The 20441-nt window shown below is 44.1% G+C and overlaps 1 protein-coding gene across 1 annotated transcript in view; it reads right to left on the bottom strand.

Annotated features, from left to right (window-relative positions):
- Positions 1 to 20441, bottom strand: part of SBNO2 (strawberry notch homolog 2) — a 2660605-nt gene that overhangs the window by 1677706 nt on the left and 962458 nt on the right. Inside the window, exon 11 of the mRNA XM_044053813.1 lies at positions 15633 to 15776. Within this exon, the coding sequence (XP_043909748.1) occupies positions 15633 to 15776 (144 nt within the window). The remainder of the gene's footprint in view (positions 1 to 15632; positions 15777 to 20441) is intronic.

Raw genomic sequence — 20441 nt, 5'->3', positions numbered from 1 at the left:
TACTCCAGGAACCCTTCCCGACAATGTCAGTGACCATATGCTTACTTACATAATCAGACAAAAGCTTCATATCCCAACTACTCAATCTCAAAACTTCCCGCTCAAAAAAATTCTTTAACCCAGATAGTTTCCTTAACGAATTGCAAGCATGTGACTGGTCACCACTGACCCATCTTGAACTTGATGAGGCTGTGACCTACTTCAACACTAACTTTCTTCAAATACTAGACTACCATGCACCTTACCACTCCACTAGAATAAAAAACATATCTGCCCCATGGCTTACTAAACAAACTAAGCAAAAAATGCTCCTTAGAAACAAAATATGGGCTAAATGGAGGGCTACCAAATGCCCATCTGATCACCTCCTCTTTAAACAATTAAGAAATGCCACCAAGAAGGACACTGTTAGAGACAAAAAAGACTTCTACCTTCACCTCCAACAATCCACTCAACAAACTCCACAAAAATTTTGGTCAGGGTTAAACAAACTTCTTCAGCCAGGTCACTCTACTACTCCTGCCCCATTAGGTTTCAACCATAATAATTCCAACCTGATCCCCGATGCCTTTAATAACTACTTTACAGAAGCCATTCAATCCCTAGCCAATTCTCTTCCTCCACCTACTGCCTTCCCACCTAATACCTCCAAGACTTCACCTCCTACCTTTCATATATACATCTCTTATCTACAAGCTACTTAAAAAACTGAAACCTTGCACCCCTTCTGCCGACCATCTCCCATCTGAATACCTACAAATTGCCGAAAAAGCTATAGACTACCCCATATCTATCCTTATTAACAGAACTATCTCTGAAGGCAAAATCCCTACCACATGGAAAGTATCCCACATCATCCCTCTACATAATGGTGGATCTTCTATAAAGCTTTCTAACTATAGACCTATTGCCTTACTCTCCCCATTAGCCAAGATAATGGAAAAATGTATTCACAAACAACTACTCAACCACTTACTACAAAATAATCTACTAGCCAACTGCCAACATGGCTTTAGACCATTCCACAGCACAACTGCCCTTCTATCCTTCACTGACTCTATAAATAAAAATCGTAACATTAACTCCTTTTCCTCTGCGCTATTTATAGACCTGTCAAAAGCCTTTGATATGGTTAACCATAACTTTCTTCCACATAAACTAAAGTATCATTCTCTTGATCCATTAGCATTACAATGGTTTAGTTGTTTTCTAAACAGACAGCAAGCAGTACTTTGGGACAACAAACTGTCTTCATTACTTCCAGTAAATATTGGAGTCCCACAAGGCTCTATCTTAGGTCCCCTTCTTTTTTCCGTATTTATCAACAACCTCCATATGAACATACCTCAAGGCACCTGCATCCAATATGCAGATGACTCCACCTTAATCTGTACTGCTAAGAACACAGCCTTCCTCCAGTCCCTAACCCAAACTGTTTTCCAAAATGTAGAAAACTGGTTTATGCAACATTGCCTCCTGCTTAATCCCAAAAAAACAAAACTACTGCTTTTTACATCATCTCATAAATCAGCCACTCCATTCTTCTCTATTACCTCTAACAATGCTACAAACATAACCCCTGATACTACCACTCACCTACTAGGTGTTACAATTGATAACCGTCTTAACTATGATGACCATATTAACTCCACCATAAAGACTGTTAACAAAAAACTTTGAACCCTCTATAGAATTAAACCCTTCCTTATCCCCACAGCCAGGAAAACTATTGCCCAAACCCACCTCATTTCTACCCTTTTCTATATCTCAGTTATATATACAAACCTATCTAAAAATAATATCTCAAAACTTTCTACCTATTATAATAGCATAGCTAGATTTATCACAAGCTCTCCACTTCAAACTCATCATTGCCTTAACCTTAAACAACTAGGATGGCTAGAATTGCAGAACCATATACTATGTCAACAGTTACTTATCACTCAAAAGATCCTACACCACCCCAATAACACCCCTATCCTCACTAATCTGATTACACCATATAAAAACCTAGCTACACTACGTTCTGCTAATAAACTCCTGGTCTCATCAGTTAAATCTAACAACAAAGCTGGTGACTCACTTTTCTCAAACACTATAGGTAAAAACTGGAATCAGCTCCCTCCTGAACTTTCTACTCTAGCTTCTACTTCTCTATTCAAAAAGCATATTAAAGAACATCTTAAAACTCAGTGGCTTTGTCCTTGTGCTAACCCAGACTTAAGCTTTTCCCCTCCTGCTCATACTCCTTCCCCTCTCCCCTAACCTATACCTCCAAATCTACTGATTTCTCTTTTTTTCTCCTAGTAATAGAATAAATGTAAGGACCTGACTCTGTTTGCCCATACCCAGCTTGTGCTTAGTGTACTTGTTATTTTTTACTTAGTTTAATCTTTTAACATAAAGTCTTTAGTCACTTGTACCTCTGTACTGTTATTATATATGTCTTTGTTATATATTGTTAACTTTGTTAGTATTCATGCTTGGAGCTTTTCTCCCAGGGCCTCTACTGAAAATGGACATTTATCCAGTTAGACTAGCCTGGTCAACAAATGTAAAATAAAATAAATAAATAAATAAACTTGTAATGCGAAATGAAGGTATGAGGAGTGGTCCATGTTGCTGCAACACAAATAGATTCCATTGGAAGTCTAGCCTGAAAAGCTACCAACGTAGCCAATGCTCTAGTGGAATGAGCTTTTGGTTTTGACGGAAGTTCTTTATGTCTCAGTTGGTAGATCAAGGTAATAATAGAGGCCAGCCACCTGGACAAGGTTACCTTAGAAACTGGCAGGCCCTGCTTCCCCTCAGCATAGGATAGGAAAAGTTGATCTGATTTTCTTGACTGTTTGGTCCTATCCAAATAAAAACGTAACTGCCTGTGAACGTCCAAATAGTGTAACTTTTGTTCAGCTCTGTTTGAATAATTAGGAAAAAAGACAGGAAGATCAATAGCCTGATTGAGATTTGTTTCTGAGGGTATTTTAGGCAAAAAGGAAGGATTAGTCCTGAGTGAAACTCTATCTTTGTGAAAAGTAATATATGGAGGCTGAACACACAGGGCTTGAAGTTCCGATACTCTTCTGGCCGAGGTGATGGCTACTAAGAAGAGAGTCTTCCAGGAGAGTAACTTTAAGGAACAAGAAGCTGCAGATTCAAAAGGAGGGAGAATCAATGAAGTTAATATCAAGTTTAAATCCCACGGAGGGGGGGGATCTTTAACCAGGGGTCTAAGTAACATAGTCCCTTTAAGAAAGGCCTTACAAAGTTTGTGGGACATGATACTGGACTCTGATAGGCTAACGTGAAAATTTGCAATAGCAGCCAATTGGACCATAATGGTGGCAGCTGAGGAACCTGCTCAAAAAAGTTCCGCAAAAAATCTAAAACATTATGGACAGGGGCTGTAAAGGGGTTTTTCTACCTAGCCTCTGCCCAGAAGGAAAAACATTTCCACTTACTAGCATAAGTCTTCCTAGTAGAAGGTTTGTGCAAAGAAAGTATGATTTTGCGCACTGGCTGAGAAACATGTGGAAGTCTGGCTAAGGTTGGAAGTGGAGCAACCAAGCTGTGAGGTTGAGAGAGTGAAGAGATTGGTGCAGCCCGCCCGACTGAAGGATCAAGAGGTCTGGTACTGGGTCCAGATTCCAGGGCTGCTCCAGCAGGTGACGATGCAGGAATGGGAACCAAATTTGTCGAGGCCAGTAAGGAGCAATGAGGATCATCCTGGATCTCAAAGCGGTCGCTTTCTGAATCAGTTTTGGAATTAAGGGAAAAGGAGGGAATGCATAGAGCAGACCCCAGGGCCAATCGTGAACTAGAGCGTCTCTGGGGGGATGGTCTGGGAGGGGGAAGAGAGTGAAGAAGTCGATGCACTTGCTGTTGAGAGGTGTTGCAAAAAGATCGCAGCAAGGTTGACCCTATCTGCGGAAAATTTTGTCCGCTACTAACTGATTGAAAGACCACTCGTGAGACATAGGGATTGCTCTGCTTAGCATGTCCGCTATGACGTTGGACTTCCCGGGGATGTGCGTTGCTATCAGAAACCATTGAGAGGAGATCGCCCACTGCCAGAGTCTGAGTGCTTCTCGGCATAAGGGATAGGACCTGGTTCCGCCCTGCTTGTTGATGTACCACACTACCGACATATTGTCCGTCTGAACTGCAATAGTCCCGGTAGGTAGAGAGTCCTGAAGAGCTTGCAACGCTAAAAGTACTGCTCTCATCTCCAAGACGTTTATGTGCAGATGGTACTCTAGGGGTTGTCAAGTGCCCTGGACAGTCCTGCCCTGAAAATGCCCCCCCCACACCCGATCAGGGAGGCATCCGTTGTCACCATGGCAACGAGAGGAGGAAGTACAAACCGTCTGCCCTGAAAAACTTGAGGGGAGACCATCCACCAAGAAAGGTGGTCTTTGCATAACTGGGTGATTATTATGTTGTGAGACATCGGAAGCTATTGAAATGACCATTGGGTAAAAAGCATCCACTGAAGAATCCGCAAGTGAAAACGAGCCAGGGGAAGTAATGTGATTGCTGCTGCCATGAGACCCAAGGTTTTCAGCACAAATCTGGCCTGGATTCTCTTGCATTGTAGTAACGTTTGAACATGTCGGCAAATGACTAATACCCTTTCTAATGGAAGTTTTGCCGACAGTTCTTTTGTGTTTAATATGGCGCCTATAAAGGTTATAGATTGACAAGGTGACAACACAGACTTTTCAAAGTTTATGGAGATACCTAGCTCTGAGCAAGTTTGGATGGTATAATCCCTGGCTCGGATTAGCTGATGCCTGGTGGAAGCAGTTAGGAGCCAGTCGTCTAGATATGGAAACACCTGGAATCCTCGCTGTCTCAGGTGAGCCATAACCACTGCCATGCGTTTGGTGAACATCCTGGGGGCTGTGGTGAGACCAAAGGGCAGGGCTCTGAATTGATAGTGACTGGCTCCCAGCCAGAAGCGGAGAAACCTCCTGGAGCATCTGTTCATTCTGATTATGGTAGTACGCATCCTGAAGGTCTATGGAGCACATCCAAATGTACTGACCCAAAAAGGGCAGAATGGACTGAAGCGTGACCATCCGGAACTTCGCACTTTGAACAGATTTGTTTAACTTGCTGAGATCCAAAATAGGTCTCCAGTCCCCTGTTTTCTTTGGTACCAAAAAGAACTTGGAGTAAATCCCGGATCCTTGCTGGTCTGCTGGGACTGGTTGGATTGCTCTTTTTTTTAGCAGTTTTGAAATTTCTAGTACTGCTTGTTCCCTTAGACCGGGTGGAACATCTGGAAGGGACCTGTTGGTTTGCATAGGGTTGTGGACAAAGGGGAGTTTGTAACCCTCGGATATGCTAGACTGTACCCATTTGTCTTGTGTGAGGAGTCACCAGGCTTCTGGGTACAGTGACAATCTTCCCCCGACTGCCTCCCAGAGTGGACAGTTGGGCAGCCCCTCAGGGGTGCTGAACGGGTTTGTCATGAAAAGATTCCCCGCTACCCTGATTTTGCGGACCTCCTCTGCCCCTCGGGCGGCGTCTGTTCCCTACTCTGCCCCTGGAGGGAAACTCGCCACGTGTGTCAGGCACGAATCCTTGGGTTTGCGAAACTACATTTTCCCACTCTTCTGACCCTTAGGGTATGGTCTAGAAGGAGTAGAAAAACGGACTCCCACGGCAGAGAGAGTCTTGCCTTCCTGCTCACACCTGGTAAGGGTATCCTTCACCTGTGGTCCGTACAAAGCCGAACCATCAAAGGGGGGTATTGGTGAAGGACGCCTTAAAGGGGTCAGCAAAGTTACATAACCGCATCCAGGTATGTCTTCTCAAAGCCACGCCTGTGCCTGCGGCTCTACTCACTCCATCAGCTGCATAAGAAATGAGCCGCATGGAGGAGTTGACTATAGAATTAAGGGTCGCCAGCTGGGAGTTAATCTTATCCTGAGACCCCTTAGCAGATGGATCCTGAGGGGTATCACTCAATTCCTTGAGGAGATCTCTCTGAAGGTGGGTGAAATGGCACAGATAGTTCATCGATCGCATGGAAAAAGGTCGCTTAAGAGAACATCCGCTTCCCGTACCTGTCCATTGTCCTAGATTCTTTGTTAGGTGGATGGACAGACACTGAAGGGTCAGCCAACTCCTTCTTAGTGGCTGCTGCAACCACCATGGCATCAACAGGGACACCCTTAGTAAGAAACTGTCGGACGGGGCTGTAATGAATTTTGTGGGCCTGCGGGGAGTTGTTCCACTGTGTCCGGGGCCGTCCACGTCTTCCGAGCCACTACTTCCATGATCGGGTCGAAAGGCGGAGACACCCAGGAGGTGTAAGGGCGAGAACCAAATGCGTTCAGATACACCGACTCGTCTTCGGAAGGGTTGAGGGCGGTCCAGTTCCCCCTCTGCTTAAGGATCTCAAGGATGTCTGAAAAGGAGACATCCTTAGAGGGGGACCTTGGAGACCCATCCAAATCATCCAAGTCGGTGTCAGAGGTGACTGACTCGGGGGAGTCAACATGCTTCCTCTTACATTTTCTCTTCCGAGGGGGCTCCTCTGAGAGATCAGGGGAGGCTTTGGAAGAGGAAAATATACCCAATGGGGCTACCTGGAGCGCTTATTCTCCATGCTTGGGGTCAGGAGGATGGACAGAGACCGATGCAGGCACCATAGGGGGAGGAGCCAAAGGGGTCGATTGCGGAGCCAACACCAGAGTCAGCACGCTCATGACCTCAAAGGTGCCCCTATCAGGCAGAGAAGAGGGTCCCCGCTCCAAAGAGACGTGAACCCCTCCCAGCACAGAGAGGGATGGCTCCGAGGCCAATGTCGGGGCCGAGCGCACCTGCGCCGAGGCCCCGAGAGGGAGAACGGGGTCGGACAATGGTCCGATGCCATTCGCCCCCTCGGAGCAGACGAGGGAGTCTCGGCGCCTGGATCCCTCCAAGGACGGAACCAATGAAAAGATCGGAGCTGACGAAGGAGCCGAAGGGTGGGGCATCGGCTTCGACGTTCCAACGATTCGAGCCCCAACAAGCTCCGGCTCTGAACACGGTAGTAGAGTCGGAGGAGGAACTGTTGAAGGAACAGGGATAGCCACAGTCTGTTGAGAAGGGCTAGTCAACATTTTGGCCAGTGCCTGCGACTTATGGAGCCTACTGACCACCCTAAGTCATGGTCAGATAGCCTGGAGAACCGAGAGGAATGGGATCTATGACTCCGCTCTGATTGTAGTAATGGGGACCTGGGAGCCAAGCGAACGGACTCTAAGGAGGGGGATCTCAAACGCTTTCGGCTCAGAGAAGGCTCCGATAAAGTCGGAGCCGACTGATGTCTCGAAGTGTTGGTTCCAGCCGGAACCGAGGAGGAGGCAGAAGCACCGCTCAGCGTCGGCTGCGAACAGGGAGCCGACAGTTTGGCGGGCTTTAAGGATTTCCCGACAAAGGCTTAGCCGGGGATCCTTCAGGCTTTAACAAGCCTCTCAAAATGAGTTTATTCCTACGCTCCTGCAGGACTCTCGGACTGAAAGCATGACAGACCGAACAAGAATCCTGCAGGTGTAGGGGGCCCAAACAAAAAACACAAGTGTGACCATCTGTCAGAGACATCTTCTGACAGCACGAGTCACACTTCTTGAAACCTTGGTATCCTTAGACATGATAGAACAGATACCAAGGGAAGTTAAACTAGTGCTTAAAACACTAAACACAGACACACGCACTAGAACTAACAATACTATACACCTCTACAACTACAATAGTTATAAATAACAAAAAACTTAACACAAAATTATATATATATATATATATATATATATATATATATATATATATATATATATATATATAAAACCACTACCCCAAAGGGGGGGGGGGGGGAGAAAAACACTAACAGGAAAAAAGGAGATCCTAAGTGGGTCTAAAGGGGAAACACGATCTAATAAAACTAATATATAAGAAAACCTAAAAATAACAACTCTGACAGTAAAATAGTAAAAGAATTATACGACCTGGAGCCGGTAAAAAAAGCAACCTCGTAGCTGAAGCGGCAAACGAGATCTGGATATCCGACGCCTAGCATTGTGGGATAAGGGGAGGCCTCGAGCCGGTAAATAGCTCTCGAGCTTTAGTAAAAGGCAGAGTCAGAGCAGAGGATCGGCTCCGAACCCATCCAGCAAGAATGAAGGCGAGATAGACAACTTAACATCGTCCTTTCACTCTGTGAGGCAAGGTGACCTTGTTTTTGTTGTAGATAAAGGTAATACAATTTCTCAACCATGAAGCCAATGTAACTTCTGAAACAGGATGACCTCATCTTGGTCTAGAAAAAGCCAGGAATAGTTGGTCTGATTTACGGGTAGATTTTGTTCTGTCCAAATAAAATCATATTTGCCTATGAACATCCAGACAGTGCAGGCAGTACTCTCCCTTGTTAGAGTGATTAGAAAAGAATACTGGAAGGTTAATAGATTGGTTGATAGACCGCTGACATCACTTTTGGTAAAAAGATAGAATTAGTTCTCAGCGATACCCTACCCTTATGGAAGATAAGATAGGGAGGTTTGATACATAAGGCTTGAAGTTCTGACAAGCGTCTGGCCGATGTGAGTGCAATCAGAAACAAAGTTTTCCAAGAGATACTTTACATCGCATGAAGACGCAGGTTCAAACGGGGGAGCTGTTCGAGCTTGCAGAACCAAGGCCAAATCCCAAGGTTGTACTGGTTCTCTAAAGGGAGGTTTTTAAGTGGAGAACCCCCTTTAAGAAAGTTTTAGAGTCTATGTGACATAAGCGAAGCATCCTGAAAACCAATGTGGAAATTTGAGATGGCAGCTAAATGCACACAGATAGAGCCGGACACCCCAGAGTGGAAAAGATGTGATACGTAATCCATAACCATCGAAACTGGTGCTGACAAGGGGTCTAACTGTTTACTCGCTGCCCATAAAGAGAACCTTTTCCATTTATTAAGATATATTAGTCTGGTGGACAATTTATGAGATGCAATAAGAATATTGTGCACAGGGGATGATAGGTTTTCATGCCTGGTTTCACTGGAACTGGAAAAAACAAGCTGTCAGTTTCAGGGTTGTTAGAGTGGGTTGAGTCAGAACCTGCAGATGGGAGATCAACGCTGGGGATGGATTGAGGATCCACATTTGATCTAGCAGGTGAGGGCAGAGGAAGGGAAACCAGACTTGTTGAGGCCAATATGGAGCAATGAGGATTACTTTGCTCTTCAACTGTCATGCTTTCATTAGAAATTGGGAGATGAAGGGAAGAGGAGGATAACCATAAAGTAGACCTGACGGCCAAGCGTAGACTAGAGTGTCTCTTGGTGAATGTCCCCAAGGTGGGGATTAGGGCAAAATAGTTGCTGCACTTGCAGTTGGTTGGGGAGGCAAATAGGTAGCAGCAAGAGTGGCCCTAGGGGCTGAAGATTCTTGCCACTATCATAGGAATGAGGGACGACTCATGAGGTTGCAGAATGCACCTGGTCAATTTGTCTGCTATCACGTTGGAGCTCCCGGGAATGTGCGTTGCAATCAGAAAGCAGTTGGAAGCCATCGTCCATTGCCATACTCTCAAGGCCTCTCGGCATAATGGGTAGGATCTGGTGCCCCCTTGTTTGTTGATGTACCAGACCACTGACATGTCTGATTGGATCGCAATAGTCCCTGACAGAAGGATGGAATTAAATGGTTACAATGCTAGTAGCACCACCCTCAGTTCCAAGACATTGATATGCAAAATGGCCTCTGTCTCCGACCAGGTGCCCTGGACCGAGTTTCCCTGACACAGTCCCCCCCCCCCAATCAGGGAGGTGTCCGTGGTCACCGTAGCTATCGGTTGATGGGGGCTAAAGGGGAGAGACCACAGTTAGGGATTTTGAGACTGTCACCAGAGAAAATCTTGCTTGCATCTCTGAGTTATACTTATTTGAAGAGACAAAGGATGTTGTAGAGGGTACCACTGAGTGAGAAGTAGCCACTGAAGGAGGCTCATGTGGAATCTGGCTAGAGGAACAATGGTGATCGAGGTTGCCATTGGCCCCAAGAGTTGGAGTATAGATTGAGCGAGAGATTTGTGGTGACAGCAGCGGTTGAACCTGTTGCTTTACTCTTTGAAGCCTGTAGTCCGGAAGGGATGCTGTGCAATTTCTTGTGTCCAACAGTACCCCCTATAAATTCCAAAGACTGAGCTGAGGTCTTGTTGGATTTCTCCCTGTTTATAGTGATTTCCAGGCTTTGTGCTGTGAGGAGAGAGTAGTACAGGGCTTCTTCCAGTAGACGCTTGGTGGGGGCGGTGAGGAGCCAGTCGTCTAGATATGGAAACGCCTGGAATCCTTTACGTCTCAAGTGAGCAAAAATCACTTCCATGCATTTGAACACTCTGGGGGCTGCATTTGAACACTCTGGGGGCTGTAGAGAGACCAAAGGGCAGAGCTCAAAATTGGTAATGAACGGCTCCTAATGGAAGCGGAGGTATCTTCTTGAGCATTTGTCCATTTTTATGTGGTAATACGCATCTTGAAGATCTCAGAGCACATCCAATCATCGTCTTCCAGAAGAGGAAGGAAAGACTGAACCGTGACCATCTGGAATTTCTCTGTTTTTTCAAATTTGTTCAGTGTGCTGAGATCAGAATTGGTCTCCAATCCCCTGTCTTTTTTGGCACTAAATAGAACCTTGAGTAAAAAACGGATCCTATCTGGTCTGGGGGGACCATCTGGATGACTTTTTTGTAGCAGCTTTTGGATTTCTTGTGCTGCTGCCCTTAGACTGGGTGGAACATCGGGTAATACTCTGGATGAGATTGGACAAAGATGGAAGGGGATGCGATAGCCTCCGAATATTATCCGTTGTACCTAAGAGTCAGTGGTTATATTCTGCCAGGTAGCAGGGTACAAGGAAAATTGACCCCTGACTGCTTCCAGAGGTGAGCAGTCAGGCAATGCTTCAGGAGCGCCGATAGGGGTGGCCAGAAAAGGAATCTCTGGAACCCCGGTTTCGTGGACCTCCTCTGCCCCAAAAGGCACACCTTCCATTGGAGTTTCCCCCTTTACCAATAGGGGAGAACTCTGCACGTGCATCCCGCAAAAATCCCTGTGATTTCTTGTGCCACATCTTCCCACTCCTCTGATTTCTGGAGTAGAATCGTTGAGGAGTGGAGTGTCTGACACCAATGGCAGACAGGGTCTTGCCATCTTGTTCGCACCTTGCCAGCGTATCTTTCACTTTAGGGCCAAACAAAGAAGCAGCCTCGATGGAGGCACTCATGAAGGAAGCCTTAAAGGAGTCTGCAAAGTCACAAAGCTACACCCAGGCATGTTGTCTGGTGACTATACCTGTGCCTACCGCTCTAGCCGCTACTTCCATTGCATGAGAAATAAGACGCATGGAAGAGTTGGAAATGGACTCTAGGGTGGCTGAGAAGCCACATCGTCACAGACCTAGTCAGAAACAGCTCCTGCCAAGGTTTCAGAGAGCTGGTTGATAAGATCCCTCTGAAGCCTGGTAAAGTGTGCCAAATAGTTCAGACACCTTACGGCGAAGGTCGATATAGCAAACACATGCTTCCCTTGTCATTCATCCGGGACTCCTTGTTCGGCAGATGAAAAGATTGGCTCACTTCTGCCAAATCCTTCTTAGTTGCAGCCGCCACCACCACAGCATCTACTGGAAGACCTTGTGACGAATGTGGGTGCTCAACTGGGGGCAATATTATTTTATCTGGTCTCCTTGGTATCGCTTCCAAGGTGTCAGGAGCCTTCCATGCGTGCTGGATGAGCTGGACAAGCTCATAAGCCGGCGGGGTGACCCAGGAGGTAGGGGGCCGGGAATGAAAGGCCTGCAGGAATATGGATTACTCAGGAGGAGGAGGATTACAGGACTTCCTGTCACCCTTCTAAGGATCTCGAGGATGTCACCAAAGGACACCTCATCAGAAGGTGACCGTGGGTACCCTTCCCCATCATCAAAATCCATATCTTCAGTCGACTCCTCAGTGGAGTCTTTGTGCTTCCTTTTCACAATGCTTTGCGGAGGTTCTGGGGAAGACTGCAAAGAGGGGGTCTCCTGAGGAGGAGAAACCTGCGGGCTTGTGCCCAGTGTTTGTGGCTTGTGACAGTTGCGGCACAGAGAGGGGAGAGGACTCAGATGTGGTGGGTATGCCAGCGGAGGCATGCGCCCTCTCCATGGCCTGGAAGGCCGGCCCGCCCAAGGAGAGATGGGAGCCCAAAAGAGCATGACAACCTCAGAACTGGGGTCACAACCTGCCCTGACGAGCCCACCCCCAGACCTGGAGGACCGTGAACCTTGAGAGAGAGAGGATCCCTGGAGGATGCCATAGAAAAAAATTCGGTGTGGAACCAGGAATGCCCTCCCCCACGGCACAGCCACTGGCCTGAGAAGAGCCCGATGCCCAGTACACAGAGGGCCACAAGGACGACTCCGGTTCCAAAGTGAGATCCACTATTGGAGTCTGAAGAAGGGAAGCTGCTGTCTGAGTAACAGGCTTCGAAATTTGGGTAGAAGTCGAAGGAGGAGTGTACGTTGGGAGTTTGAGGAAATATACGTTCAACTGAAAGAGGGAATGTGGACATTGACAGGTGGGAAAGACCTCTGGCCACAAGCAACTGGTCAACAAGCCGCAACACATCTTGCTCAGAAAGGCTCTTGGTTGACCTCAAAGAAAGCGGATGGTGATTCTGGCCTTTCTAGAAAAGGACTATATTGACTAACAGCGAACGGATTCAAGGAAGGATAATACTTGGTCCTTGCTAATTCAAGAGGTGCAGAGCCAGGAACCGAGAACATCTGCATCGAAAAAAATGGTGTGGAAGTAGTCTGTGCCAACAACGTCAGCGCCATAGAAGTTGAAGGTGTCTGCACCGTATAGACAAAAGTCTGCCCCAATAGGTACGGTGCCGTTGAAGAAAGTGTCTTCACCAGTAATAAGGATAGTACCGAGAAGGACTGCAACGAAGAACATGTCTGTGCCAAAAATGTCTGTGCCGTGGAGTACAGAAAAGTCATACTCTGAGCCGAAGAGAACTGTACCTGCATGGCCGGTGCCGGTAAGGGCTGCGACGGAACTGTCGGAGCCTTAGTTGTCTGCACCAGGAACTCCGGTGCCGTTGTCGATAAGTAAGACATGGCTGGAGCCAGAATCATTTGGGGCGGTGCCGAGCCTGGAGCCGACAGGGTCACAGGTGGCAGCGCTGAAGTAGTAATCAATTTCACCTTCTTGTGAGTAGACTCCCTACGATCTCCAGAGGGAGAAGAAGGGAGCGACCTTGATGAGGAAGAGGAAGAACGCCTCTTACGGGGTTTAACAGGAGGGGGGTGAACCCTCCGACCCAGAAATAGCCTCAGAGAAAGGAGATTTGAGAAGATCTTTCAATATTAATTTATTCTTCCTCTCGTTAAGAGTCCTGGTTGAAAACTTTTTACAAATCCCACACCAGGGATCCGCAGTAAGGTGGGAGACATTGACAGTAGACACAAGTCATGGCCATTGGAAAGCAGTAACTTACAACTGCAATCCTTACACTGCTTAAAACCACTGTTACTTTTCTTATCCGACATGATGATGGGGAGAACAGTACCAAAAAGAAGAGGAAAGGCTATCCAAAAGGGTAAGAAGAGAAAAGGAAGGATTACCAACAATGGTAATAAAGAATTACCTCAAAGGTGAGAAAAAGGGTAAAAAGGTAAAAAGACTAAAGGGAGAGAGTCTAAAGTATATGATAGGGTAGGAAAATATTAGTAAAAACTATTTGAAAATCTTTAAAGTAAGAACAATGTATAAAACTTTCAAAAAATTAGACACTTAGCTTAGAGAGTGGCTTGACAGGGTTGTACAGCAATGCGGCAAACAAGATCTGAGGTAAGAGGGAGCAGATCATTCTGAGTAGGACCTTGGCTCGAGAGGTTTTGGGTGACGCGAGCTTGATATTTGGCCGGCTCTGTTCCAAGGAGAGAACCGATAACTCATCAGTAAGGAATGAACGAAGATTAACAACATCAGATACATGCTTTACAACGGACAGAAGCAAACAAAGCTGCAACACCTGTGCAAGCTTTAGCATGTTTAATACCAAAATAACCCACATAAGGCAGAAAAACAAGCAAAGCTAGCTGCTGTGCAAGCTTGAGGCATGTCTAACATCATAATGACGCATATAAGGCAGACAAACAGATTAATCTGTTTGGGAATGCAGTTCCCAGTGCATTCAGACTATACGGATAATTTCCTCAGTGTGCTCAGAACCTCAATAGCTCTGCCAATACGAAAATCACTAGACTGAAAAGCAATGCACAAATAGTACATTTATCACAAACTGGATACCAACGTCCAGGGTAACATCACTTTTGAAAGTTCATTCAGACTACCTGGCTTGAGAAATGCCAAGTTTACATCCAACATCTAACTGCTGCTTAATTTTGGGGATAAAATGAAGCCACTCTGTTGTGCTTATAAAAGAAGTAAAACTTAATATTTCAACAAGTTGCGTCACTTCAGCAACCTAAGATCAGTGTGTGAACTAATGGGCAAGTCAGTAAATTAAAAGTGCGGATATGGAGAAGCAGAGCACTAGAGCTATCAGACAGAATGATTTACACAGCCAGACACAGATTTATATGGTACAGTCAGTGATACACAAGTTCACAGCAGCAATGACTTTATGCATTCATGCAGTACAAGGTGTAAAGCCCCTTGAATAAAATGCTGCGTGCAGTGAAGCAGAATCACAAAGATATTTCATTTAAACAGCCCATGGGGTATGCAACGTACAGAGTAAAGGTTAATTTAAAAATTATCTGTGTGACTCAATGCATGCTATCTCACAGAATGTATAAAAATAGATACACATTTTATAACTAATAAAAAAGAAAAATACTATAAATATGATGCAAACCTTTAAATGGTAATCAACTAACTACAGTGATCCGTAATCTGTACAGTTTATTTACTACAAGTTCCATCAAAACCACGGTATCTCTGTTATCCACCATCCTTTCATCGAATACAGATCCTAGCAAGTGAAAGAATATGCAGAGGAGCAGATTTTCATAAAAGAACATCCATGCACCTCACTAAACTAGAATTTTTTTCCTAAATGCTCTCTTAATCAAAAGACTTTAACTAAATTATGACCTTACAGTTCATTGCTTAATATAAATAGTTCCTTTCAGCAAATCATGCCTGCTCTTCCACCCTACATACCTCATTTCCAGCTGAGCCACAGAAGACCCTTCACTCCTTCAATAATTAAACTTTATTTAAATTGTAATATTTTCCTGATGAACAACAGGCAATTCCACCAAAACATGACAAATATGATCCTGAATAAAAAAAAAAAGTGTGACTACATGTTAAAAACAAAGAAGAAAGTTGTAATGGAATACAAACGGACATCACTATCACAGCACTGAACAGAAATCCAAGCTAAGGAAGTCAGAGAAAAGCAAAACATTACAAAATCTTACTTCATCAAAAATAGCGTCTGTGTTCTGAGTGACAAAATTGACACTGCATTTTTTTTTGGGGGGGGGGGCAGAGAAAAAGAAAATACAAAGTGTAGCTCAAACAAACATTAAACATCCTTTGTGTTTAAAAGACTGCAGCTGAAAGGATACAACTCCGTCAAAGTTGTCATCGCACCAGTCAAGGATTTGTTTTAATCTTGTTCTGTGCTGACCACCAGCCTGGCTCTCTCCAATCAGTGCAGAGTAGGTGGCAAAAAGAACACCTTCTGAGGTAGCTGTATCTCCATATTTAATCTGGCACAAGGGAAAAAAAATGCAATTGGTGTTTCCAAATTTAAATGAAAATTAAACATGAGTTTCTTCTTTTATTAAAACTCGTTTTTAGAAAGACAACCGTTTACTTTTTTTTTTTTGTGTGTGTGCTGGTGATACTAACAAGGAAGATCTGGAACAGTTAAGTACCAACACAACTTCATACACTGACACGTACGTATATTCTGAAAATTTCTCTTCTGAATCTGACAATTATGGTTTTCCTACATTTTGCTGAATCCCAGCTCAATAAGGATTACCCCCACATTTCAACTTACTGGAAACACAAACTAGTGAATAAAATAAAAAAAAGCATACTTCTGGAAAGGGCAAGATCACTGCATCTTGAATGGGGGGGGGGGGGGGTTCATATCCCCTTTCATTAAATATATAGACTCCACAATCATCCAACCACAGAGAAAACAGAATACCAAAGACAGTGAATCACTGCCAGTATGTACAGCACTTACTTTCTTTGGTAAAGTCTGTTTATCAAGTTTCCAATCGGCGAATTAAAACTGACGAGTTGAATCCTCAATTCAGTGAGTACTCATCAAACAGTAAGGTTGGCCCATTATGAAATACCTGCTATACAGTGTGCTCCCTTTTGTTTCCCCACTTTATACCTTGATTCTATAGTAATTAATTCTAATTCTCTAAAAATAGGAGTCTGAGCACCAATATCATAAACAAAATTATCTTAATACACAGTCAGTGTTAGTTACAGCTTCCCTAATGGGAAGAAGAGAGACAAATAGCAGCAGAAGAGCCACCTAGTGGAGGAAGCATCACTGTTATGTATGTTCAGCAGCACATCTCTGTGAGGATTTCCCATCTTGCAACTCAAGAAACTTGACATATGGACTGACAGACTAGAGAATGGTGAGGTTAAAATGAACAGGAGAATCCTAATGAATAATGGTTTATATTAAGTCTTTTCTAACAAGGTCGATCAATGCCTCACTCAGAGCACATCATCCCCGTCCTCTGCTGCAAAGTCCTAAATACACCCCCTGACCATCCTATAACTAGTGACTGCAGAAATTATTTGGAGAAGATGGATATGACTACTAACAGACACCTTATATCTTACACTGTAAAGCTTGACTCTTGCACCTAAAACTCTAGAAAGCTTTGCATATCAACACCAAACACCCAGACAATTTAGAGAATTCTGACAACTTATGGTGCAATCCCGCTTCACATTTTGTTTTAGAACCTGTTTGATTAAACAAAAATTACATACGTAATGATATTTTCTTCATGATCCATGTTAATCAACATCAAACAGCGGGATTAGGCAGAAGTCAGCTTGGTATCTATTTTTTTTTTTTTGCACGTTTTAGCCCCCCTTTCTCTCATACACTGTGACACCTTCCTTTCACCAAATCATCTGAGTGCAATCCTGAACAAGAAGCGTAGACATGCTGCAAATAACTCCCTTAGACTACCTCAGTTCCTACTGCTAAGGATGAGGAAAGATGAGACAGGATGCTGAAGTGAGTGAACATGGAAAAAGAATGGCTATCATTATGTTAAGTACATTTCTTTTGTATCTTAAGTCTCCAATTCATCTTCTTGGGTGGCATTATGAGAGAGTACTTATGATTGCTGACCTACAGAAAAAGAATATGTCCAGCTCATTGTGTCATGCAAATGCTGGCACAATAGTCTAGGTTGCAGCTGCATGAATACCTACATTTCAAAAAAAAGCTTCAGATATAGCCACTCTCTGGCAGAAAATGCTTTAAGTTTGGCTAAAAAAAAGCTTATGTAACACAGTTATAAAGTCAACCAGACAGTGCAACTTTACACACATCATATACTATAAAAAATGGTCATCTTTCCTGGCAGCTTTTGTATTGCCCAAATTGAAATACAACTGTTTATACACATACAAAAACCACAGCAAATACTCATCTCTCTCGGAAGTAACACTAACATAACAGGCATATTTACTACAAATTTAAATTCATTTCTGTAGCTCCATTTCGCATGAAAGAAGGGCTGTTCTGAAAGGACATTGTGTTTTTTTTTTTTTTTTTATACAAGTAGTTTTTGAAAGTTTTTTTTTGAAAACTGAGTCCCGGGACATATTTCTTAGGGTCATGGGAAGCTTGTTCCATGAAAGGGCAGGATTACAGCTGTACAGATTGTGGCCAATGGATTTTCAGGGTTTGTGAATCTGTAGGAGATATTGGTCTGAGCTTCTGAGGGTTCTCAGGGGGAGTGTAGAGAGACAGTAGAGGAGATGTTAGGACAGGAAAAGGCCTTGTACAGGACAGAATGGATGATGAGTAGTTGAGTAAGGAGAAGTTGGTGGGGAAACTCAAACCAGTTGAGTGTCCTAACAGCATGACAGTGGTGATATTTAGAAGGCAGACTGGCAGCAAATCTATCAATTTTGTTGTAGGCAGTTACAAGTTTGGAAAGGATTAAGGACTATAAGTTAAGTAATATTTGTGAGCCGCAGAAAAGGTTACGGAGGAGGTAAGCATGGGCAAGAGAGATTCTGAATTCAGTTGTGATGAACCTTTTGTTTCTATATAGTAGGCTGAACTTGCAGTGGGTTTTCTTGATACAGTGTAGTACGGTGACTTAAAATTTAAGTTGATCATCTATGATTACACAAAGAAGCTTAGTGTGGGTTTCTGCTATGATGATAGTGTTACTAAGGAAAGAAATGAAGAAGTGGATTTAAGGTGGGAGAGAGATTTATAGAGGAAGAGTAGACATTTTGTCTTTTGGGGTTCAGTACGAGTTGGCTATTAATCAATTTTTCAGTGAGTTTGAAAGATTTCTGTGTCAGGGTGAGCAGGTCAGAGGGGTATATGTCAGCAACAGAGATGACTGTGGAGTCATCCGCATACTGTATGAGGGATGACCGAGGACAAGATGTGTAAAGTTGGTTAATGAAGATATTGAAGAGAAGGGGACCTAGTATTGAGCCTTGCAGGACTCCAGTTTCGATGTGGAGAAAGGAAGCCTGTCAGAGGTAGCTATTACACCAAGAAATAGTTGATGAAGAAAGGTTGAGGTGAGATAGTTTGGAAAGGAGGACTGGATGAGAGACAGTGTCAAAGGCTTTGGAGAGGTCAAGAAAGATGCTAGTTTATTACCACCTCTGGCTAGGGAGATGGAGTGGGTCAAGGAAATAAGTGCTGCAGTGGTACTGAGGTGGGAGTGGAAACCATGTTGAGTTGGGGTGAGCAGCTTTTCTTCTGCGAGACGGGCCATGATTTATTTACAAAAACTTTTTAGGACTTTAGCAAGTAGAGAAAGTATAGCTATAGGCTGGAAGTTTGAGAGCTCAGAAGAGTTTCCATCTTTATGGATTGGTATGATGAATTGTTTCCAGAGGGAAGGGACAATGAATTCACTTAAAGAACGGTTTATGAGGATGGAAATGTTCTATGGTACCGAGTTTGCAGCAGCCTTAAGAGAGCGAGATGGCAGGCTGCCAGCAGATGGGGAACATTGCTTAAGCTTGAGAAGGAGATTTTGTAATGTAGCTAGTAGGAACTTGGTTTTAGTGAGAAGGGGTTGTGATGAAGTGGAAGGGTGGTGGGAAGTGAGGGAATGGTTGGTTGAGAAGTCTGCAGAAGTCCACGGACAGTATCAATGAAGTAAGAGTTAAAAATGGATGCAGTTTCCTGAGGTGAATTATTTGGGCAGAGGTTAGGAGCTAAAGGATTCCCCTGGGTGGAGAATTTGATTGACAGTGTTGCAGAAATTTCTGGGGTTTCTGGGTTGCATAGTTAGGGGTTTACGGTAGAAGTTGCTTTATCAGTGTTTATGTGATTTTTTGGCAGGTTACGGAGTTCTCTGTATTTCTGGTAGTGGGTGGGAGATTTGGTCTTAATCTAAAGTTTCCAGGCAGAGTCTCTGTTATACATGAGCGCGTGAGTAGAGTTAATGAGCCAAGGAGGGCATTGAGATTTGACTCTCATAGTTCTAGGAGGGGCAAGAGAGTTAAGTGCATTTAGAAATATTCAGTTAAATTGTTAAACAGCTTTCATAAAGAGATTTGCGAGTTAAGAAGGACCAGTCAATTGAGAAGAGAGAATTACTGAATGTGTGATCTAGAAAAGTGGGGAGAGTATCTTAGGACTTGTATTGGAGAGTGGTCACTAATGGAGTCTGGTAGAGACTCAGAGTGGTGACAGTTGTTGGGATTGGAGACAAAAATGTATTCAAGAATAGAACTATAACTGGCAGGTTTATGATGATAGGTGGGAGAAAAGATGAGCCGAGTGAAGCTGTATAAGTTTATACTGGTGGTTGGGGAGTTAGAGGAATGAGGGGGAGGGTTAGGTAGACGGGACAGAGTAAAAAGGTCTGAGTGAATTATGGCAACGCCTCCTCTTTTTTATTAGTTCTATCAAGATGTAGAATGTTGTATCCTGGGGGAAGAAATTCATTGTCAGTGTTGTATGGTTTCAGCCATGTTTCTGAGATAGTAATTACATTGGGGGAGTACTGCACTAAGTTTGAAATTCACTTACCTTGTTAAGAATACTCCAAATGTTGACAGAGTATAAGGATAAATGCTTAGTGGTATGGTTAGGTATCTGCAGAAGTGATTGAGAGGCTGACATAGGAGTAGGTAGATTTGAGTTCAGTCCAGGATTAAGGTGAATGTCACCT

Source organism: Protopterus annectens, chromosome 13.part0 (assembly GCF_019279795.1).
Source record: "Protopterus annectens isolate FY-2018-M chromosome 13.part0, PAN1.0, whole genome shotgun sequence".
NCBI classification, from domain to species: domain Eukaryota; kingdom Metazoa; phylum Chordata; order Ceratodontiformes; family Protopteridae; genus Protopterus; species Protopterus annectens.
Note: the sequence above shows the minus strand (reverse complement) of the source record. Positions and strands in the feature narration are given on the sequence as shown.